This window comes from Atractosteus spatula, chromosome 2, assembly GCF_055471065.1.
Source record: "Atractosteus spatula isolate fAtrSpa1 chromosome 2, fAtrSpa1.hap1, whole genome shotgun sequence".
NCBI classification, from domain to species: Eukaryota; Metazoa; Chordata; class Actinopteri; order Semionotiformes; family Lepisosteidae; genus Atractosteus; species Atractosteus spatula.
Window position 1 is genome coordinate 17222490 of NC_142707.1, and position 24606 is coordinate 17247095.

The 24606-nt window shown below is 36.5% G+C and overlaps 2 protein-coding genes across 6 annotated transcripts in view; one reads left to right on the forward strand and one right to left on the reverse strand.

The window, feature by feature from the left end:
* fzd3a (frizzled class receptor 3a) overlaps positions 1–8281 on the forward strand; it is a 39222-nt gene extending 30941 nt beyond the window's left edge. The window contains exon 7 of the mRNA XM_088907453.1: positions 1189–8281. Coding sequence (XP_088763579.1) covers positions 1189–1399 — 211 coding nt within the window. The 3' untranslated portion in view covers positions 1400–8281. The remainder of the gene's footprint in view (positions 1–1188) is intronic.
* A 5351-nt stretch (positions 8282–13632) lies between these two features.
* LOC148839379 (serine/threonine-protein kinase MRCK alpha-like) overlaps positions 13633–24606 on the reverse strand; it is a 180921-nt gene continuing 169947 nt past the window's right edge. For 3 of the 5 annotated variants that reach the window (XM_088934516.1, XM_088934535.1, XM_088934508.1), the window contains 3 exons: positions 23079–23236; positions 20375–20449; positions 15558–15792 (listed from right to left, as the gene is read on the reverse strand). In XM_088934516.1, the coding sequence (XP_088790642.1) occupies positions 15661–15792; positions 20375–20449; positions 23079–23236 (365 nt within the window). In that variant the 3' untranslated portion in view covers positions 15558–15660. Of the gene's footprint in view, positions 15793–20374; positions 20450–23078; positions 23237–24606 lie in introns of all 5 variants that reach the window. The other 2 variants (XM_088934544.1, XM_088934525.1) reach the window with 2 other exon arrangements.

Below are 24606 nucleotides of genomic sequence, written 5' to 3' on the forward strand. Positions count from 1 at the left end.
CCTGCAGCTTTCAAACAGCTCTAAACCAAGTGACGTTATTTGAAATTGAATTTGAGCTCCTTGAATTACATTAAAATTAAGGTAGGAATGAAAACATGTCCCTTTGTCTAGAATTTTTGTCTATTTCAGATGTTACAAACTCCAGCTTTTGTAAGGCAACACAAAGTCATGGGTGTCATATCTTTGTTCTCTGACTCTGATATGTTTGAATACTGGTTTGGAGCCAAATACAAATATTTAACTTATTGTTTCGGTAAAAATGCTGAAAGGACCTGCAGCTTGGAAGCACTGAAATTGGTCAAATTGTTGTGAAATGGACGTCGTCTTTTTATTTTTGCTTATCGTATAAAAAACAATAACTTGGAAGTGCGCTGTTTTAAATTGATTGTGCTGTTCTGTTAAACGTGACCCTAATATAAAACTTTCCTTGAAACTTATTCATTTGTTAAACCCTGCAGTAAAATAAGTCAAATCTGGTTCAGTTTGTAGCCACAGAACTGACTTTGAGTACTGTTACTTTGTACTTTGTACACAGTTAGCTGTGTTCCAGAAAATGTTCCTTTAGACTGTCCTTCATAAATTGGTACAAGCGTTTAAGCAACGTGGTTGCTTTTTATCCACTCATTGTCAAGATGTCCACCCACAGGGATTAGCCTCAAGGATGCTTTAGGTCTGTCACTTGCAGCTGCATTAGAGAAACAGTCTACAGGTGCTGATTTCTGGTGAAAGATGTATTCCCAGAAACTTAGAGTGACATCTGGCAGATAGCAGCCTCATGAACCTGCACTTGCGCATGAACGATTAGGAATCATTGTGAAGGCGATTGCACACAAAGTACATAAAAAATGTACTTGGAAATATGAAAAGAAAATTTAGCTTAAATACAATACCTAACTTATTATAGCAAGAGTAAGAGATATCATTGTGTAAAATTAAACATTTATGGTGAGAAGTCTCCCAGGTCTCATAGGAGCATTAAAACTCCCTGTAGCTGGGGATAGTGGTTTTTAATTTGGTTTCTATAGTTGGGGCTGTTGCTTGTAACAGCTGTTCAAATCCACAGTCCAACTGCATATATTACATCATGTTAAATGCTTTGGAACAGAGCCTTTTTTTCAACTCTACAATTTGCTCTAAATTTGAGGACAACAAAGGCTCATACCGACTGTTGTTCCTGGTTTCTTCCAGGTACACCCCATGTAGTTACAGGGGAGTTGATGACAGACTGCCTCATGGGAGCATGTCCAGGCTCAATGACCAGTCGCGGCACAGCAGCATGCATCGCCTCAATGACCAGTCGCGGCACGGCAGTGTTCGAGACCTGAGCAACGCTCCCACACACATCACGCACGGGACCAGTATGAACCGCGTCATTGAAGAGGATGGGGCGAGTGCCTAGGACTGGAACTGCGTCCCCAGTCACTGCGCTTTCTCTCGAAGGAAAAACAAAGACAGACCCTACCCTGAAGAGAGGTATTTTAGCAGATCGATGGGCCTCGACTAGGCTGTACATTTCAGCAGCGTTGTAAAAAAAAATGGTTTTATACTGTGAAGACAAAATTAAATTCCATGAATGAATGCCAAACCAGGATCCTCTTGGATTTAAGGTCAATTTAGACTGCCTATGAAGATGTAAATTATTAAAGCACTCAGATGAAAGGTACGCTGCTGCCCTTTAGTGCTAAATGCATGACCGCTGTGGGGCAACTTAGCATCTTCCATAACAGGATCTGCCAACCATGTCAAAGACGGCTTGGAACAGAACAGACCTGTTTAGTGTGGTTTATAAAGGGCCCCACACTGGCAAAGTATTTTTTTTTCTGTTGCAAAATTTGTATTTAATGTAAATACTCTGCACTTCTGTCCCAAATATAGTGTTTCCTTTAGATGAGGGAAGTCGAATTGGACTGTTTTTGCCCTTATGTGTTTTTAAATACCTAGCAAAAAATAGGTATTTCAGATAGGACCTTAATGCAGAAAAATCCTGTTAAGCCTTAAAATCACTTGGTCTTCTTGCTTTGTGATACATTTTCCTTATACTTCGCGTGGTCTGGCAGGGGTTGTCATGTGTTAAAGCTTAGTCATATCTGGATAGCACAGAAATGTGCTAACAGCTGCTGTTCGCATATCCAGACTTCTTAAAGGAGCACACAAAAAATACTTCAATTTCCAATGGTGTCACAGTATGTCAATGTAATGAAAATGGCCTAAAGAAGAGCAGAGGCAAATCAGAAGTCTAGCTTTCTTAAAACAGATGCCATATAGTTTCAGCTAATGCTCATTTAGCCCTAGTACTGCTTACAGTTTTAATCTACCTCTGCCTTTGGTAGAGAGCAAATTGTTGTGACTGGGGATTCATTAATGAAGTCCCTTTCCTTTTAGTGAGCAGGTGGTGACATAAATGCTTTGAAGTAACAAAGACTGAAAAGTGTAGCACATACTGTTTTTGTTTGGTACCAGATAAAAAAAGCTGCATGGTAAAGTGCACAAAGAATCAATCCCATTGCCCTTGAGAAACTTGTGAATTACAATGCAGTATTTATGCAAGACAAAATTCAAGAAAGTTTAACTGATCGGTGATCAGTCAAGAAACACCATATTTCAGAACCAAAACCCAAACCTGAATTTTATCTTTTTAGTAGAGATAGAGCCTAACATATATACCTCAAAGTGATCCGGTGAATAATGCAAATTAAGACAATTGTTTCAAAATACTTTAGTTTGACATCCCAGTAATTGTGGAAAGCAGTGCATACAAGTTAAAATGTCCTCATGCTGGTATAGAACAAAATTCATTAGAAGTCTTAAGTAAGCTGTGCTTGCGATATTGAAACTAGAGTCATGACAGTGTATTCATGCCTTATTCCATTCCGTGTCCACCATATGGATGAGCCACTACATCAAACTCTCTAGTAGAGAAGGCAGTATCTGTTGAGTTATTTACTTTTCTAAAGGATAGTTTGTGATTCCAGATAGTCTTCTACTTACATAAGAGTACAATTCTTGACACTATTCCATAAATCAAATTTGATTCAAGTTGGATTTCTCTCATAAACCACATGCACTTTTATTTTATTCTTCTTTGATGTTAGTAGGTTCCTATCATATTATGTTCACTTCATAGCTCACATGAACATATTTTGTAATATAAGGAATAGCTTGCATTCTGCAATGAAATAAAATATTTGAGGATTAAATAGACTCATCACAAATAAAACTAAAACCTATTGGATGAAATAGTAGAAGTTATTCAAGGAAGTTATTCCCTCTTTGGTATAAATTAGTATCCTGTATGAGCTGTATCTGTAAAAAATTAAGCAAATTGAAAACCTTTAATCAATTTCCATTATATGAAATGTCAAATTAGTGTAACCCTTGGAGTGCTGTATGACTTCTCCTTCCTGGTAATGTTAATTGGGTTACAGTGCTGATGGACTTCTGTTGACCAATATGGAGTTAGTTCCATATTACCATTTTATTGCAGAAGTCACACAGGATTTCTTATATATCTTGCTACATTCCTGTTACCACATGAAGACATGAATGACATAAACACTCCAGGAGAATGAAACAAATGCACATGAAATAATTGTGTTAGTTTTGTTCTGTCAGTTTCCTAGCCTATTCCTGGGAACAGACGTGTATTCCTAGATTTCTTTTACACTCATTACATAAACTGACAGAGCCTTGATTTCAACTGTTTTCCCCATTAGACCCAGTTCTGTTTGAAAAAGGCAACTGGGACTATGCAGGTCTAAGAATATTCGTAGAGGGAGTGATTCTCAAAAGTCTGCATCAGCAATTGGTTCTTTAGACAGCTAATTTCATTTCCTTTACTAAATGTCCTGGCAGCCAGACTAAGGACCCAGTGATAAAAATGATCCAAAAAAGAATCTAAATAATGAAGTACTTCTTAAGGAGTACACTAAACCAAAGAAATTAAATGCTCAGAAACCATAACACACAAAGGCTTCATGGACCAGGACTACAAAACAATGCGATAAGAAGTGAGAGCTGACTTATTCAAATTTTAGGTTGCTTGTTTTCATCTAAAGGTTTTGCATGTATCCACACTTAGCATGTTCCCCTGAACCAATTACCCTACAGTATATATTATAGCATAATTTGGGGAGCCTGGCTACCACAGAGCTGGGAGGCAGATACAGTCTCCAACCACTTTAATGCTTCTCCCAGCTCTCTTACAACTGTGCTGAATTGAGTATTACGGGTTAGTTGTCACTTTGCTTATGTTGTTCGTAGTCTTGGCATCCTCTTTAGCAAAGTATAGAAGAACTCCCATCATTTCAATGCTTAGGGTAAATACTGCATGTCAAGCATCAGTTGTGGTGGCTAACCTAAGACAAAAATCTAAAACGTGGTTTGGGCTATAGGCTAATCTCATGCATTCACACATTAATTATAGTATATAGGAAGACCTGTTACAACCCATTTGAGTTTTGAGAAAGGATCAGAGAACAAATTCATTTCTGGTGCTTTTGCCTTATATAGGTACTGTTGTACCACATTATTGCACAATGTATTGTAATATACGTTTATCACATTAAGGAGGACAAAAATATTTCAATTTTAATTACACAGATATTAACCTGAGCTCATTAGAATTATTATAGATGTCTCTACTGGATGCTTTAGGATGTATGTAGTGTATAAAGTGCTTAGAAAATAGCTTTTAATTTTGTAAATACTTTGGTTACTGTGCTACAGGACTACGGACTGGAACTGCACTACACTCAGCAGAACTGGCTTCTGGTAACAGCTGTTTTGTTTTCCTTATATAAACGTTACTCTTGTATAAATAATTGCTTTTAATGCATCTGTAAATAGTTAGGAAAAATTTCCCACTGCTTTACTACTGTTTGTGTAAACAGTTACCATAGCAATATAAAGAATCACAGTAGACTAGGGAAGAGAAGGCAGTTAAGTTATAGTAGCTGGAAACGGAACACAAACTGCTCTGTGACACATGTTTGGATTAAGCTGGGAAGACGAGAGTATTTTTTTATTTAATTCATGGTTCATCTGAGATCAGACATGGATTTCTTTATGACAAAACATTGGTCTGACTGTGTCGTACAGGGCAGACATTGAAACAGTTGTCCACATCAGGGTTCTCATGGGATGTAGGAAACTGGTTTTGCATTTCAGCTGCTTTTCTTAAATTAAATCTCTGCGGTATTGCGAATGCAGTGTTGCTATAAATTGATGTTCTCTAATTCTAGTCCTCCAGTAACACTAAGGACTGGACAAAATTAATGCATAGATCCACCTGACAGTCACAAATCACAAAGTATCACTTCATGGCATTTTTTTCTTCACAGAAGTTTCTTTCCTCTGTACGAAAGAAAATATAATATCAAGTTTTACATTATAGCTCTATAATCTCTCTTTTGCATTAAACAGTTATTTTCAGTTCTTGAGCTTTTTTATATTGTTTTATCCACAACAATGCTAAAGGCATCTTGCAAATTCAAACTCTTGAAGGTTAGTAGGTATCTAGTCTTGGAGGACTAGTGTTTCTAGAGGTTTTCTTGTTCTCTTTAAAGCTCCAGCTCTGAAAAACTGGGAGAAGTTCTCAAACTGGTTCATTAGGCCAGTACAAAGATGATTAAAGTCAGTGTAATGAAGAGCTGGGTTTGAATGGAAATCTGTACACACACTCCAGGAATAGGAATGGACATGCCTTCTTTAGATTATTGAGGGTTTAAAAATTGAAAAGGGTTATATTTTGTATTTCCAAGTAAGGAATTTTGAGATTAGAGTAACAGATATTAGAATACCCTTAAACCTAATGATTTTGAAACCTAGGGCCAACATAAGAAAATAATTTGCTGACTTAGGATATTTCTCATAACCGTTCCAAGTGAAATTCTCTTGAACCTTTGTACTTAGTGTTATAAGGCTGCAAAGAATGATTTGCAGCCTTTTGCACCTTTTATTACTTACTGGAACACGCCTTCTGCAGTAATCTCTTCCATGTTGCCTGCAGCAAAATAACTCGAGCCAAGTCTGTAAAAGAACCTGTTTGATAATAAGCAGTGTTATTTCCAAACAAGAAGATACAAAACTTACCATCAGACCTTTGGGTAAGTCAGGGCTGATTGTTTCGTGAAACCAGGCATAACAATTAAAAAAAATCCAATTTTATAAATTCTCCAACTTGCAGCACAACCTCCCAGAATTTTAGTTGGCTTCCTCTTTAAATGTTTATTACGTTTAACTGTTTAACAAACTGTAATAAGCTCGAACATAAACACTGGTCGGTGAAGATAAAGATTGTTCTGTCTAGAACAAAAATAAATTGGTGAAAAAGTTAAAGCCCTCAATATAATTATAAAAAACCTGTTGTGTCTCGACAGTGGTGAATAGCACACACCGTTTGGCTTTCACTGACAACCAGCCAGTCAACATTCTCCAACCTCTTTTCACAAAAACATAAAAAAGCTTCTTCTGTTTTTACAGTGGCAGGACATCCATCTGCATTACCTTTCAGACTGACTTACTCAGACAGGTGCACACTTGGCTTGTATTTACAGCCTCAGCTGAAATGAGAGTTTCAGAAAGACAAAAAGACTGCACAGGGCAACTGATCCACTTCACTTACAAACTGAAGTTGGCAGTAGTGATTTTATATAACAGGAATCCACCCAAGTCCTAGTGTATGTAGATCCATTGTTGTTTTTACATGGTATGATGTGCTCCAGGTGGCTGCGTTCATATAACTTTTCATAAACCTCGTGTCCTGTAAAGATATGCAGAAGTAGCCTTACCAACAGAAATGTGAATTGTAGACAAATTTTGTTTTTCATGAAAGTTCAGGGGGGATTACATCAGCCAAGTTCTTCTTGGCTTTTGGGGCTCTAACTTGTAACCCTCCATAATGTCATTTCCCAAAAAAAACCCACAATAAAGCCCTGTCACCGATTGCATTCATCATTCTGCTTTCACACCATCTCCATCTCCTCACTCTGCATGACTACATTATCCCATTGGATGTTGTTATTCCTAGTGAATGAATTGTTTCATGTTACATTATTCACCAGCATTGGATAGCCAATCAGTGTCATACTGGATATCATTATTATTCCTGATTGGGTGGTTTAAAATTGTAATTGATCTCTAGTTGGTAGAAGTCCTAAGTGTCTTCTATTTTATATAATATCCAAAAATGATCGGTTAAAAAATGAAGACACTAAAAGCTGAGGAAATGTGAACATTTTTTGGCCTTCGAGACCAAATGCTTATTGCATTGAACATTTTAAATAATGGTGGTAGTACTGTACAAATTAATTTATTTTAAAAAAAGGGTGGAGATTAACATCTGTTTTGTGTCCCTGCTATGGATTTAAGAAAAGTTTGTTTTCAATTTACTGTAGTGTATTTTTTAGAGTTAAATATAAAACCATCAACGTCTGTCTAGCAGAGCTGTTTTAAGAAGAAATCTCTCTGAGCACAAACAATGGAGTGCAAGTGTTTTATGAAGTGTGACATATTCCTTGCAGGTCTCAGGCGATTTAGGTTGGCCCACCAGTATGTCTAAATGCTGCAGCTAATCTGTTGTTTCTTCTATATGAAGAAATTCAAAGGATTTTAACTTGTTCTTCTGCTAGGAAGTAATGGCTTTCTGAACGTTTCTTTAAATTAAACTTAATTCTATGAGGTCATAATTTAGAAAAGAACATGAACTAAAATATACTTAAATATAACAAAATACTGTGTGCTTTATCTTTGTAATGTTAAAAATCCTCTTTTTATCAAGTGGCTGAACCTACAAAAACAAAAACTCATCTACAGATTTAAACATTGTGTTTCTTAAAACAAAGGCAGTGAACTGATGATGGTGTATAAAAGTAATGTCTAAAGGTAATACTGGACTACAGCTGAAGATTTAGCACTGAATGACAAATTCTGGACGGAAGGGTTCCGAGATGGTTTTGCTTTTACCTTGATCATGTACGCTAGTACTTTTAAAATTGTTGTTTTTTGCAAAGTTTCATTAAATAATAATTGCCTGCTTTGTACAAGTGTCAGGAAGTGCAAGTGTCAGGAAAACAAGTAGCTGTGTTCAAACGTGTTCATGACAGTAACATTATTCTCAGTACCTGTAAATTTGGCATTTTCTCCTGCATTATGTGTATATACATTTGTTTTTTTAACGTTTTAGCACTTTAACTATGTTTAGCTTTGTTTTAAAGTGTATAGATGTAAATTTCAGTTTTAGAATGTGAAAATTTAAATAAAGTTTTTTTTTTAATTAAATACACTGACTTTTTGTAGACTCCATTATTTATCTTGGATAAAAAGATCCATTATTGGATAATTCACATTCAATGCTTGCTGATCCATCTTCTATTCATGTATGAATGTGCTCAGTGTCTACCTGTTGTATTATAGTTTTATTCTGGGGAAAAAAAGGATTAGAATAAAGATTCCCAAGCAGATCCAACTGTAAAGCTTGTATTTAGAGTAGGCATCAGTGGTTTGAATCTGTCATCAGATCGGCAGCATTCCCTAATCCACAAAGAACAACTGGTGAACCAGTGAGGTATGTAATAATGATCCTATGAGCTGTGCTTTCTACACTAAGAAGACCATATTGTTGTCATTACACCCTCTGAAGCTAATCCTTGAAAGGAGTGTCAGGTGGGTGATTTCAATCAACCAAAACTGCATTGAACTGATCATTAACTGCTTAATTAAACCTCATACTGCAGATCACCATGATAATTAAAGATTAACTGAAACAAAATTCCATGGCTGTGGAATACAGTTACCAAGCTTTAATGCCAGTTGAACTAGACAGTTTAATGGAAAGCATTATACTTGAAAACTGTCTTGGGGTATCACAAAGTTTTGATCTGTAGTAGACTTTCATTCCAACTTAAGCTGTCATTTGAATGATCTGCTTACGTGCTCGAGATATATTTAATACTTGGTAAAGCTGTTTCTAAGGTGATTGAAAACAGTGGTTCTTAAATTCCACTCATTTGTAAAATCTTGAATGCCTTGTTTATAACTTCAAAACAACATTGTGTATTATAAATGTCATTTTTGCTAAGTGTCTAAAGCATGGTTTAAGCATTTGCTGTTTAAAAAAACTGTCAAAGAGATATTCTTCATTGTAATTATTGTGGCACATTAAAATATATTTCCCAGAGTGCATTTAAGCTCTCCTGAATGAGATATAACACCCTAATCATAAACCTAAAGAGAATCCAACGACTGCGTGATGAAAAGGAAGGTTGGTGCTGTCGTGAGAGTTTTCAGTTTGTGTTTATGGGCTTGAATAACAGGCCTGGTGTATGACCTTGGACTGTTTGGAGAACACTTGGCTGCCCAATCTGAACTGCCCAACATTGAACTTTGGATTTCAAACTTGAACTTTGGAAATAAAATGGAAATGGTTCAGCTACAGATGCAAGGTCTAGGCAGACGTCAGCCCTTGATCGCTTCTTTGAGCCACCTGGAGGAAACCACCATGTAATTATGTACACACTGAAGCAGTCTGTAGTTAGTGATATCCAACTTCAAAGGACATTTTCAAGTAAGTCATGGGAGTCATGATTTATTATTATGTGCTTACAAATGCTTACATGTCTTACAGAGTAATCCCTCGATAAGTCTTGTTAGAGATTGTCACAATCAGCTAACACCCTATGAACTGAAACTCATAGAGGAACTCTGTGGATCACTGGAACCATTTGAGAAAATCACAGACTGAGAAGGTCGTCACAGCAATAGGAGACATCGCCCATATTTGGTGTGTTAAATATCCTCAATGAGAAATGCCTTGGCAGGTCAAAGCATGAGGAGTTTCCTGATTGCTGCAACCCTTGATTCAGATATAAGTGATGAGAGAAACACCATCAAAGTATTAACAGACCAGACCTCAATCTGAAGACTGTTGCCATGTCAAAGGATTCCTCAGATCCGCCAAAGAAACTAACAGGTCTTTTTTGTATAGTCAGTCCACAGCCCTACCCATTGTTCCTGCTTCAGACAAACAACATACATCATCTTACCTTGGTGGTCAGAGGATACTGATTCATTGGCCTACTGGAAAAAAAAAAAACCCAACCAGCTTCGCTTACTTGGGGCAACTTGTATGCAAATAGTCAGTATGGCAGGAAAAATATTCAGGGCTGGAAGACCTAATTTAAAAGACAAACATTTGAGGACCTTACAATTATGAGATGCAACAATAATGAATAAGAAATGTTGGATTAAAGGAAAAAATAGCTCAGTGTCAATAACAACTCAGAGATGTTTGATTTTGAAGTTTTTAAAGCAAGGTATAACTGCGTTTTTGTGAGTGATTTAACATTGAGTTGCTTATGGCCACTCAATAGTACATGAGTTGACAGACACACTGTGTTAAAATAAATGTTTGGCACTCATTTTTTAAGACTGGGTGAAATTTATTTGTATGACATTTGAAATCGTCTTCCCTTAATAACATTTCAGATAAAAGTTACATATTCTGTGTCCTGAAGGCTTTTTTTCAATTCAATTTCCAATTTTATCAATGTCTGAGTTGACCCCAATTCTGCTCTAAACTCATAATGAGTTAGGCTTACTGAACCATTAATTTTTAAATGTTTTATTCCTGAGACATAGTCATGATTTCCTCAGCACACATTTAATTTTATTATTATATAATAATGATGTGTTGAAATTGGGGTGGGAATGATACGTTAACAAAAAGTATTCGACATGCAGAATAGTCCCATAGTTTAAAATCAACCAGGTCATTGAAATGATAAATTTGAGTTGAAAGCTGAATCCCAGCATCTGGCACAGGTATTATGCTATTGTCTGACCTTGTTTTGAAACAGGTTTAAAATTCCAAGCAAACAGTAAGAACTTCATCAACCAAAATAATAAAGATCAGTTGTAATGAAAATCGGAGGACACAGGGCTACTCCAGGACCAGAATTGGGAACTACTGCCTTAGTAGTTCTAGCATGCTTTACTTCTGAGATCTTTTAAAAAGACATTACAACTACTGCCCTTAAATCCATTAAGATTCGTAAGAAGTACAGTTACCCTGTAGGTTAAAAGAAAAACTAGACTCCCTGAGGAAACGGAGAGATTCCGTATAGGTTTTACATAACCAGTGAATACTGAAAGAAGGAAAGTCAAAGGCACATTTGTAACAGTTCCCTGTTTTATTGAAATACATCAGGTTAATATCTTCAATAATGAGTTATTGACATAAAAGAGCAGTGGATGGTCCAATACATTTTTTGACCTTCCACTTTTAAATACTTCTGTGCAAAAAGAATCTACATCACCTATAGTGGGATATCCCCTTTAATCTCCCCAATTTTTAGAATGAACCAAAATAAAAAAAGTGAAAAGCCAAACCTTTTTTTCGCCATCCTTTGTAATCCTAAAAAAAGTGATTACACCTACAACATGCAAAACTGTACATTATACTTACAAAGAATCCTAAAAAAATAATTCAAATGATATGAAAAAGTAAATAACACAAAAGGCAATTAAACCTCATTGAAATGCAAACTATTTTTAAAGTTTAACTGTACCCCCCCAGCTCCCATGCAGTTGTAATAATTTCACTTGGAAGATCAGTCTGCAATATTCTCATTTCTGTCAATTTTTCAATTATTTTACAATCTTCAGAGAACAACGGATGACCCTATGGGTAAGGAATATGCCACAACTAGCAACGATTTTCTTGTTTATGTGTAGTTTGTTTTGTCTAATGCTTAAATAATCATTGGTTCAGATATTCCTGAGTTTCAAATTTATGGGTTTCTTTACTGAAAGCATAAATATCCTGAAACCCATCCAACACACACATCACCTACCGAATAAAGTCTGCTTCCATTGCAGATACATTCTATTCCTCTGGGAAGAAAACTGAATACAAATAGGAATCGGTTAAAATTGATAAAAATGGAAATCCATGCAGTCATTTTATTCTTGATGAAAAGGAAATAAAGGATTTTCCTAATTTCCTTTTCATTAGTTTTTTTCTAGAATGGATATATTACTGAATGTGTTCCCCTTTACCGAAATAGTGAATTCACCAGACTTGCAGGTTGCTCACTCTTGAGTTTGTGACACACTTGGAGTTACTTCTGAATCATGATGCCAGGGCTGTTATTCAATGAGAACTAGGCACCAATACACTTTACAAATAAAAAATAGAAGCTACATTTTGCAAACATGCCAAAGAAACTTTTTTTTCCGATGTGTTTTTTTCAATTTTAATTTTTCAAGCCCCTTTTGTATGTGGTTAACCTTAAAAAACAGTTTTTAAATATTCAGTCAAAGGAAGACCTCTGTGTTACCTGCACTATGTTTCTTTTTCTTTAAATTGCAACTGGCTACCTTTATTATATAGTCTGTACAAAAACAAACAGTGATCAACAAAACAGAGCTTTAGGAATATTTATTTTTACCTGTAAGTGCATTTTAACATATATTTGTCAAGGATAGAATGTAATGACTTGTAAAAGCTTTTACTTCAATCATCATTTTTACTCCTGTTTTTATGTGCACAATAATGAAACTTCCATGCCAACTTATTTTAGAATTCCAGCTTCAATTCTTATCCCACCATCAGAGCTCTGTAAGGTCTTGAAGGCAAATCTGATCTCACTGTCAATACAGACATTACAGTTAACTAGAATAATCATCTGTGTGGACAATGTACAGTATGTGTTGGTATGGAAATATTAAGTAAGAATAATACATTTCTAATATATTAAGCAGAAACCACTGAAATGTCTAAATCACAATAAAATGAAAATATAAAAAAACAAAGTGCATCATAATGTGATTTATGGATATTTTTTTCAAATTGATAACCTGAAAAGTAGCCAGATGCAAATTTAAAACATTATAAGTAAAAAAAAAAACTAAATTTCTAGAGTGATCCTGTGTGTTGTTATTTGAAAAGTTTTGCAGGTGTCAAATGTCAGAAAACAACTTCCCTTTCACAGGCTTCTACATCAGCACATTCCAGACAGAGTTTTTTTTGTTACTTTTTCTTAACTTCATAAACCAGATAAACTCCAGTTCTATGTTACATCACATCCTTGAATGCTGAAGGGGCTTGTCTGCAAGGCACTGAAAGGGAAAAGGTCATTGCTCATCAAACCAACACCTTTCTGTGACATTGCTTGACAGAAAACTCTGGAGTGCTTAAAAGTTTCAACAAACTGTCAGTTCATTGCTTAGATTTTATTCTGAATGGTTCTGGTTTATTTGACTCAGGTGTATAGATGCCTGAAAGGCATCAGGTGTTTTTTTCCTGGAATCTTCAGAGGTGTCATTTCAAAACAGAAACATACGAGAAAAACGTTCACATTATCCACACAACTGTAGCCAGTTAATGATTCAAAACAATTTTTGACATTTTCATTCAGACCTTCGTTAACAATAGAATGATATAATCCTGTACAATAATACATTCCGTCAGATTTTTGAATGAGACATGTATTTTAATTCTCTGAAAAAGGAAGTAAAAATGTAATGTAAAAAATCTCTGTCCTTTCATTTTATTGACCAGAGACAGATTCTACCCTAACTTTCAAAATACCTGTCATGAATGGAACCAGAATTTAAAGAATTTAGGTTTTCATATTTTTAAAGTGTTTTATTGAAATGATATCCCATCTTCAGTCACCTACTGCAATACAAAAGTTCTGCAACATGCAACAGAAATGCTTATGACTCTACAACACTGTGAGCCACCTCACTCCTCCCCATCCCTCCCAAACACAACCCTGCTTCTTTATTCCTCCCAACCACTGGTAAGAATTATCATTTAAATACAATTGAACATTTCACTCGGTGGTTATAGAGTACATTTTCTATACTTTTATCTGCTGCAATCACCAAATACTAAAACAGGAAAATAAAAAGTCTACCGGCTAACACCGTGAAGTCCAATACACAGTACCATAAGGTTCTGTGACTAGTAAAACTATAAACAACTTTATATATACTTTTTATATATATATTTATATATAGAGAATTCTATAATCACAAGAGAAAACTTGTTTTTCTTTAGTAAAATAGCTCTTGGTGATCTGCTAAAGCACACATTCAGCTTATTAAAAAATAAAATAAAATGACTGGGTGCACTGAAATCCAAGGCTGTTGTTTAAACAAAAAAAATCTTTGGAAAGTGGAGCATTATTGCTGCAGCTGTGAAAACCTGGACCACAGTAAGCAATGGAAGTGAACGTTCTTTTTGTCAAAGGCGTGGCACAGCTAAGAACGTGGGTTGGAAGGGAAATGGTGAATATTCACTTCAATTCCATTTCAAAGCTGTCATTTCAAAGAGGGAACTGAGGCAGCGGTACCACATGGTACTGGACAACTGCAGTAACCACTCTGAAAAATGTACAGCTTTAGAAAATGTCACTCAACCCCTTTCTTCAAGCAGTGCATAGGCACAGCTCAGAGTATTAACCCACCCCTCCTTCTGAAATCAGAATCCATCTTGTTGTAGAATCTAGCTCAATTAAATGAGAGTAACAACTGGAGGAAAGCAGTGCATGAATATGCCCAAAGGAATAATAATTAACAAAAAACTCTTCTTGATGCACTCCTTTCACTCTACAACTGCAACCTTTTTATCATATATATATATATTATATTCTACTTAGGTTTTATTTACATTAGATTGGAGACCTCATAATTTATTCGTTTTTGACTGTTGACCTCTGTAATTTAAAAGAAGCTGCCCTGCTTCATTATGGATGGAACCAGTGCCTGCGTTATGGGACGCTGTGGCGTACATTTTGACAGAAAACTAAAGTGCCAAAATAACTGGTGTCACCTCAAAGAACTTCACTGTGGAATGAAAAAAAAAACAACCTCTGGCACAGTCATCGTCTGAATACATACACTATACGTTTCTCGATAAATTCTTTGAAAGCTTGAGCGACTACAATTTTTATTGGGGGGTAAAGTGCTGCTTGCTTTTAAATCACTGCACTCATCAGCACTTGCAACAGAAAAGAGGACAACGAAGGGAAGGATGGAAAGTGTTTCCATAAGTCCCCTGTCATCACAAACAGCTAAAACTGAAAGACATCTCTCTCTTCCACCATAAATGTACAAGATATTAACCACAAACCACAACAAAGCAGCAAAAAACAAATAAAATTAGAGCCTCCCCCCCCCACTGCTTACCATATCTCCAAGAAAAAACTGCAAAATGAAGGGTTCAGTTTCTTAAGCTTAACAGAGAAGATTCTACTATAAATACCAGAAGTCCTATCTATAAATCTTATACACGTGTTTATATACATATGCAATTGTTAAACACTCATTTTAAACAACTAATCCCAGTCAAATACAGATGATGGAGAACAAGCTGTATTGGCAACAACAGTTATGGAGTTCAGTAGTTATTCAGAGTTCGTGCGTGGAAAGATGTTCAGGTGCCACACACCTCACCCCACTTTCACCAGGGGTTTTTTCTTTCCTCCTCTTTTGGGGCGTATTTGATTACTGTGGTTTGCACCGCTGGACACTGCCAGTAGCTGCAGACAGGGAGCGTGGTGCTGGGTGGAGCAGGTGGTTGTGGAGACTCTGGGAGGCGGAGGGGGGGGTGGGTGAACTCGAGTGTCTCGTCTCTCCGGAAGGCTTGGCAAAGGCTCATGTCTCCCACCCCATGCGGTCCGTGCTCTCCAGGGAAAGGGACTTGGTTTTGTGAGGCGAGGCCGGGCTGGGAGGGCTGCTCAGGTTGGAGCTATTGGAGGCCGTGGAGTGTCGGGGGGAATCTGAATCCTGCAGCGAGAAAGAAAGACAGCGGGTTACACACACACACAACCTTTTTTGTCTTTTCACAAACACTAAATCGCGCAACAAGCATTGCTCCTGGAAAGCACGTCACCTAGCTAAATGCTGCATGGCAAAGTTAGAAGCTGTTTTTTTTTCCAGATAAATGTGGGTTTTTTTCTGCGCTTTCCATTAACTTTTTCTTCTCTCCTTTAAGAATTCAGCTGAAGCTTAAGACACTCATATTACAACTGATGAACCTGTTAATCATAAAAATTAATTTAACAGAATAGTACACCACTTTTCATTTAGCTGAGGACACACCAACCTCATAAATGTGAGCGCAACACCTTAACTGACTAAAAGTCTTTAATGTGAATACAATTTTGCGTAGCAACTGTGTTAAACGTGAAGATTTTTATCATTACAATCAGATTAGCCTTTATAAAAGCAAGGAACTCCTTTCCTCATTTTGTTTGTGGACAAAGAAGTTAAAAGCCCAGGTCACACTTGAAACTATAGCGGTCACAATTTAAAAATTGGATCCAGTTCCAATGAATGTATACATCACACAGTTATTTAATAAGCTTATTATTAATTTAATGGAATGATAAGTGTGGTGCTATATACATCACACTTGCACCCTCGTCTCAGGACTTTCTGTATTACATTGCAGCATATACAGTACAGTACCTTGCCGACATTCAATACTATTTACATCTTATAAGGAACACTTCCAGAAGAAAACCAAATCTACTGTAAGAGTGAGATCTGTAATGGGCTGTATTGTTTGGAGACCTGTATTTGGGGAGAAAAGTTTTTTAATAACACTAGGTCTCATGACAGATGGAAATGATGGTTATTAGATTTATTGGAAGGGATAGTGGAGAGAGATGGAGTAAGAAAAAACAACCTTGTGTCAGATTCAAGCATCACACTGTCTGTATCCATAAATAAGGTAAGAATATGAGTCTGTTTAAAAGTATGAACTCCACTTGATAATATTGTTGCTTAGCCCTATTCAGGGCAGGACTCCAATCCAAACAGGTTGACTTATAGATGCTAATTAACCTAGACGATGTGTCTTTGAGCAATGGGAGCAAACCAAAGTATTTGGCAAAAACAGACATGACCAGAGAGAGGACATGCAGCCTCCACATAGAAGGTACCACAGGCTGGAATCTAACAAGTCCCATGAGTTGAGAGGCCACAGAAATTTCAGGTCTCATACATTATTCAATTTTAAACATATCACAGCAGTGCAGACAAAAACAATTATACATATCTGTCATCATTAACTAGAATGGCATGAAAGTTCATGAATGTTCACAATCTGTTAAATGTTGTGCACCACAAGCCATTTCACAACAACAAAAAATCTGAAATAATCTCAATAGCACGTGTAGTTGAAAGGAAACAGGATGTAGCATCATACTGTTTTATCTTACTGTTTATACTACAATTTATTTTTTTATACAAAATCATACCACTATCTCCTGCATGCCATGTGAAGGATCGCTTTCTCAGCCATTCCTTGTCTATGTGTGGTTAGCCATTCTGACGAAAGAACCAATTCCTGTGATTGCGATTTAAGTCTACAATTTGCTGCAGTACAATTTCAGTTCAGCATTTAAAGGTCACATTGCTAGTATTTTACAATTTCATATAATTATATTTCCATAGACTAATTAAAATTGTAAATTATAAAGCCTGTGATGAATTATATCCTGATCCAGAAGTCACTGGTTGCTAATGTTAGCAGTGCAAACACAACCAACACAGACCAGAGCTTCCCAATCCTACATAACAATGTTTTATGTATGGGTTCTTGATTTTTCTCCATGACATGAAATGAGGTAGTTAGAATGTCTCCCTCATAGTACAGGCTTTTTTATACGCTGTTTTTTTAGCACCAGGAAAAAGTTTAATTTAAACTTGCATGGGTACAGTGACTGAGGTTTCTGTATGAAAGACTGCAGTACACACGTACCCTTGATCACTATATTTGGTGGGCAGTTATATCATTCTCTAGTAGCTAGAATGCAGAATGAATATTCCATCATTCTGTGTGTTCTTGACAGCCTGCAGACGACAATGTCAGTGGGGTTTTGTACTGGGTACACATTCACAGATAGTGAAGCAATAGATGTGATACACCAATGACATAAACACCACAGAAAAGGCACAATTGCAGAAGTTGGATCCACAGTTCATGGGATCCTGTAAAACCACAAGGAAACTGCCACTATGTAAAAAAAGATAAGAATAAATAAGATAAATATTGATGGTCACTTCTATATGATAATTCTATAGATTATAAATAATAATCTATGAGTTATTTTCACGACACTCAAAGCAATACATATAATACTATACCAGACAATACAAAAACAAACAGTGGAAATTTGCACAGCAACTTGACTTAGTGGAGCCAAGAGTAAAAGTAAAGTAAAAATTAAAAGATTTAGTGAAAAGAGTGCTGAAGGGGAATACTGAATGTGTTGTCACTCATAGAATCTCAAATGGATTTGGGCAGTGAATTCCACTGCTGTGATGCTGCACACAAGAAGACTATTGCTGAATCAGCACATCTCAGATTACATAATATATACTTAAGATATATATTATTTATATACAATAGCCCATAACATGCTTCATATTGATGGAACAAATGCTGAAAGAGATCAATTCTTGGTACCAGGTTTAGAGTGATCCTTGACAGTCCCTTGAGGTGTACAAATATATCTTCAGTTGCCTTTAAGCAAAAACATATAAGCTAGTGGCAGCAGAACATGAAGCTAATCACTTCTTAAAATCTACTGCTGCCTGTCTTATGAAAACAGAAGCAGAGTAGGGGCCTAATTAACAAAAAATCCATCAAATTATATACTGGACTGAGATGGAAGTTCTCTACCTGAGTGTGGTATCCTTGGCTCTGGAAAAACCATTTGGTGATATGGCACACCTTTGCTTTTAACAGGATTTTCCAAGCATGTCTCTGGATTTGGGCATGAGTTACATTCCTGGCTACACACACCTGTCAGAATACACTGCAGAATGTAGTGCAGTTGCAGAATTGTTCAGTTCAATAAGGATTACACATACATATAAACTGTCTGGAAATTTTGCTTTAATAATTTGTGTGTGAATTTTAAGGGTCAAGTGATAAAACAACAGCAAAATGCAATGGTTTTAATTCAACCAATACAATATTAATCTTCAAATGTCATTCTTATTTTACATAGGTGTACTAATCATGACGTTTATGAGATGGAGTTCCAAATCAGGATGAATAATCAACTTCATCAATATTTAAGTCTTTAATACTGCACTTAATGCCATGTCTTTGTCAGCATTTCTTATAAAAGACAGACACAAAGAGGCCTGCTCTCTGTATGATACTGACATATTACACATTTATACTTAATGAATGGCATTTATGTATTCAAAAAGAGACCAAAAAAGTTGTTTTTTGGTGTTTAAAAGTATCAAATAAGAATAGGAATAAAACATTTTGTAAGATGTGCATTTCTAATAATTCAGAATATTTATTCTATTGATCCTTTTCTGAGACTAACGAGCTTGCTGTATGAATCATGCTTCTTGGATTGAATCTGACTGTTGAGAGATAGAAACAGGATAATAACTAAAACAGGAAGTGCTGTATTTCACTCAACTGAGGCATACTGCTCCTTAAATGGGTCACCTCCTTTTTAAGGTCACCTTCCAATTCCACTAATGGATCACTTTGACAGCCTAAAGCACTGAAAAAACCTGTCCTCGTGTGAACACAATTTCTACATAAGCTTGTTGAATTCCCCTCATTTTTCCCTGCACTGCACTTTATATACTCACATTTTCTACTTTGTCTTCTCTCACACATTCTGTTGAATAAGCACAACAAAAGTACTGCCTAATTTTTTTCATCACTCATTCTAGAGGAAATAGAAATGAGCAGGCACACACTCTGATCGACGTGTTTTGCGATACCTCTGCTCTTTTTGAGCTACTGTGACCACTCTGTAAACGATTTAGCATTATTGCTGTAATTCCAAGTGTGCCTGGGGCTTTAGCTTTAGAAAAACCCAGCTTGAGTGGAACATGAAACAAACCACAAAATAAAATCAATTTTACCATTAACACTTCTTTCAGTTGTAACTGAGATTAACATGTCTTCAACAGATGCAAGTCAAATCTTTAAAAGAGAGTATAAGAAACTCTGGAGGAAAACATGGATAATCAGAAAGGCTACTGGTAACATCCTAGAGTGAAAAAGGTTGCAGAAAGCTGCTGAAGTAATCACATTGAGGCTCACATGCAAAGCATGACACGAGCCATTGCCATGACTAATCTGGTCTGCCCACCCACCTTCTGGCCTTGCAACATCTTTGAAACAAAAGCTTGGTCATTCTGGATGCAGCTCATGCTGGCGAATTTTGTCATTCCAGTTTTATTATCTGAACAAACTGTGCAAGGAGGAATGACCATAGACTTACTGACCCAGTGAAGCACTGACTTTTTGTTTTGCCTCTCATGCCTCAATAGGCAGGGTAGTTTATAGGGGAAGGGGTGAGTGTGTGTTGGCGTTTACCTTAATTTTACTAAGCAGGGTCCTTAAAGCCCTTTTCAGATCAGGAGTCTTCTCTGATGGTGATACAGCCTGCCACTGGAGAGGAAAATTACACTCAGCTCCCACGATTGAGAACGGCATCCATATCTCAAAGTTTGGGAGGGGGGACAAAATGTGTGAGAGCAGACTGCCTTCTCCCTTAGCTCAGCTGTCTATCACATTGCTGGCACTCTTTTAGCAAAAAAAAAAGCTTTTTCTTTTCACGATGAGGTTGTAAATTCATACAAGTTGAGAACTTAAAGTGATGTCAGTTTACATTCCTCTACCAGGATCCTGCAGAGCTGTCAACAGCAGCTCCTAGAGAAACATGCAGCTCCCAGCACATTAGACTGAACAAACTGGTTTCCCTGACAGCTTTGAGTGACTTCAGACAGCAGCCTTAATGATGCACCCTTGCAGGAGAATAACAACTTCTCATGTGAATACTGGTCAATATTGGGACAATAAAAATATTTAGATTTATTGAGAAATTATGCTGTAAAAATTATCTGACAAGCTCTTATTTCACAATGCCTGGTATATATAGTTTCATACAGATACTGTATAACATGACTTCCCAATTGAATTTATTTTTTTTTTCAGGTTCACTTTGTCACCATGATCTTTGCAATCAACGATGCTTAAAGGTGGGAAAGGGAAAGGTATTATCAGCTGCCTGGCAAACCCCATCAGTGCTAGTATTAAGACCAAGGAGGAAGCTTTAACTCATCCAACACTGAATCTGGCTGATTGGGTTGAAACAATCCACTCCAGTCCCTACCCCTACCACCCTTCCCTACTGCCATAGTACACTAGAGTTTGTGTTTTGAATTGAAGCTCAAGAAGACCTAAGCGCCTCCTGTTTGATATTTCAGCTTTTTGATACTGCTGTTTGTTTTTTACCTGCTGCAAATACATTGATTTAAATTAGTTTTTTTTAGCTAAGGATTCCAAATATTGTAATATTTGTAACAGATATTAGTAGGTTATTGATCTAGGGCCAAGTATACAACCACCCCAAAGGAAAGTGGCATGCCTGAGATAATATTTACTCTTGTTACCAAGATTGTCATTTACTCATATGCGTCTCTTATAGTATATTTTTCTTTACTCAAGTGACTGATTCTTGGGGTTTATCCAAGGGTGCAAGGAAACTAAAAATACAATTATTTCATAGTATTAAAAGTTGTAAAATCTCAGTTATTCAGTACTGCTTTGGACAACTTGCACTTTCAAGCTGTTGATATTAGACTGGACAGTCAGAGGATTATTTTTCAAGCATCTTTGAATCTAACATCGTGCCTGGGAAGGTTAAATGTGTGAATTCACACCAAGGAAGCATCTGAAGGCAAATCATGTTTATGATTAAAGGTTTCTTAAAAAACAGCAGGATGAAAAAGCAAATGCGTGACCTAGGAGGCTTTAGTCTTGCAGTGGACAATGAAAAGAAAGTATTTTTGTGGTAGTATGGGATCAGAGATTAATCCGGGGTGAGACCTAAAGGAGACTTCCCAGAGATTTAAAGAAAGTGTTTTATTTTGCCTTGAACAAAAACTGAAAGATTAGATTCACGACTTAGTTTGTCCAAAGGAGTACAATAATACTTGACAGACATTAAGTCAGAAGAAAGGGACTGTTACTACTACAGAGATAACTCTAGAGCTAGAACTCGATAGTTTGCTCTACCGAGAATGAGCTAGAAATGTAGCATTTTGCCTGTTTCACAGATCATGAGATACTGGGACAAATATTATTGTTGGGATGAATCACAACCCGTACAAGGATGGGAATAGTAATGTGCATTAACAGGAGTAGACAGGCCATGGCCCTGCCAGTGAAAAGGTTATACTAACCTTCTGGGAAACAAGAAATTGGAAAGATCTACAATACATGGTTTATGTGTGGGGATCCCTCATATCCATACGACCCAGATGAAGGATCTTACACAGTTTGTTAAATAACCACTTAAAATGTTTAAATCTTTTTAAAATATGTTAAACAAAAAAATATATATCAGTCTCCTTGCATTGTTTACATATCCACATTTTATGAGCTGTCAGATATAGGGAACACAGCCAAATCAACACATATGCATTGTACTCTCAAACAGTGACAGAAAGTTGTGTAATGAGAATAAATTGTGAATGACATAGAACTAATCAAGCAATACTAGCCACAAATTCACTTAGAATATGCATATCAAAGAACAGAAACCTTTTTCTTCAGTATTCAGTCTATGGCTATAGCATGAATAGGGTGTGTTGCTAAGGAACAGAAATGACCTGCATGAACCTAAGTCCTGTGTGCTTTGCAAGACATTTCCAAACAACATTTGAAGAAAGGTTAGAGCTTTAAAATGATAAGAAGTATACCAGTGACTCATGCCTCAGCAGGCAGAATATGCCACATTAAGAAGATGAGGTGTCTGTCAATAATAGGGGGGCAATTTTTAAAGCCTTTTACCCCAGAGCAAAAAATTTTAAAAATTAAAAGGTTCTAGTACAGAACTATTAAACATGTTTAACTACTTAAGTCAAAGTGTTTAATTTTGTGCTTGTGAAAATATGTATGACATTTTAGTCAAGACTGTAGCCGAGTTCATAGTTGAGATCCTTTGTGGTAATATCTGACTTTTAGACAAATTCTTTCTGAGCACAGTTACAGTTTTAATATGGCGTCTCATTACCTCTCTTTCAAATTGTGAAATGGGCGCATCGCCTCCTCCATCCATTCCCCCTGAGGACAGAGACCCATCAGACGGTGATGTCATGGGCTGTCGTTTTGACCCATAGCTCCCTCCTGAGAACTCCCTCCTCAGAGCGCTGCCATTCTGTGCAGTGGATCCTACAGGACAACATTCACAAAGGTCAGACAGCCAGTCTCATAATATCTATATAGCTGCAATCACAAGTTATTGGTGGCCTAGTCAATATATCTCTTTTTTGCTATAACATAGTCTTGCATTTGACCATTAAAAGAGGTTAAAGGTCATGAAGCAGGACATTTGTTTAACAGATCACATACTACAGGGTTTCCTATATGAGCTCTATCAAAGTGGAATGCATCTTTTCCCCTTTTCGTGGATTTGGGAGATAACTTAATCATACAAAGGTTTAGTCAACCCGTATGAAACTTCTGTTTCCATGAAGTCAGTTTATGTGCATTCCTATTTGTATCGTTTAGTAACCATTACTTCTGTCTGCTCTCATAATGGAGCTTTAAGGTCAATTATACGGCTATAAACTAATTGTTGAAAAAGAAAGGTCAAAGATTGTATATGGTAGTAGTTCAGGTGGGTAGCTGCGTCAGCATGCGTAGGCTGCAAAGGAACAAGTAATAGGTTTATTCCATGCTGAAAAAAAGAAGAAGAAGAGAAGAAGAGAAGAAGAGAAGTGTTCTCTTTCTTCTTTTTTTCAGCATGGAATAAACCTATTACTTGTTCCTTTAAAGATTGTATATGTTTGCCAAATCATGTGACCAAGCTTTATTTAATAATGGGCAATTATTTCCACAGGCTACTTTTCCTCTGCAATTATGAGAAACACAAATGTTATACTACATATAAATGTTGTAGTACAAGATATGTATATTAATGCCAAATGAAATTTGATTGCCTCACAGCTGCAGAGTTTTTGTAGCAATTTGTGATTGTGATAGTGATCTCTATATGCCAGGATCAATTCAAATAGTGCAAACAGATTCAGAGAAATGTTTATTCAAATTAATGGACAAATCCAATATGACAGTTAAGTCATGTTATCAATTCACCTGTCATGAGCAAGTCTAAATCTTGGACATGGGGCATTATTGTGCACCAAGGATCAGATCTATACATTCACTGGGTTCAAAGAAGATTTTTGAAATTCTTGGAGAAAAAAGGATTGAGAAGAAATGTCTTGAAAACGTGCTTAAGGGAGCCTTACTATGTAACCAATTAGTTTCAGTTCAACAATCTCATTACATCCACGCTGAGCTGAGACTGCAAGACATTTCATGAGTCCACCACCAAGACACAATGAAACATATTCAAATTACCACATCTTCAAATTTGTTTGGTTTTTGGCAGGCAAGTTTAAAGAACATTTTGATCTTAACAGTTTTAAATGTCATAAGTTTTTATTTTATGAGAGAACACAACCTACTTTACGTCTATCAAGTTTCAACTTTAGGAGATGTGTTTTTTTGCCAAATCCATTAAATCATGTCACCAATCA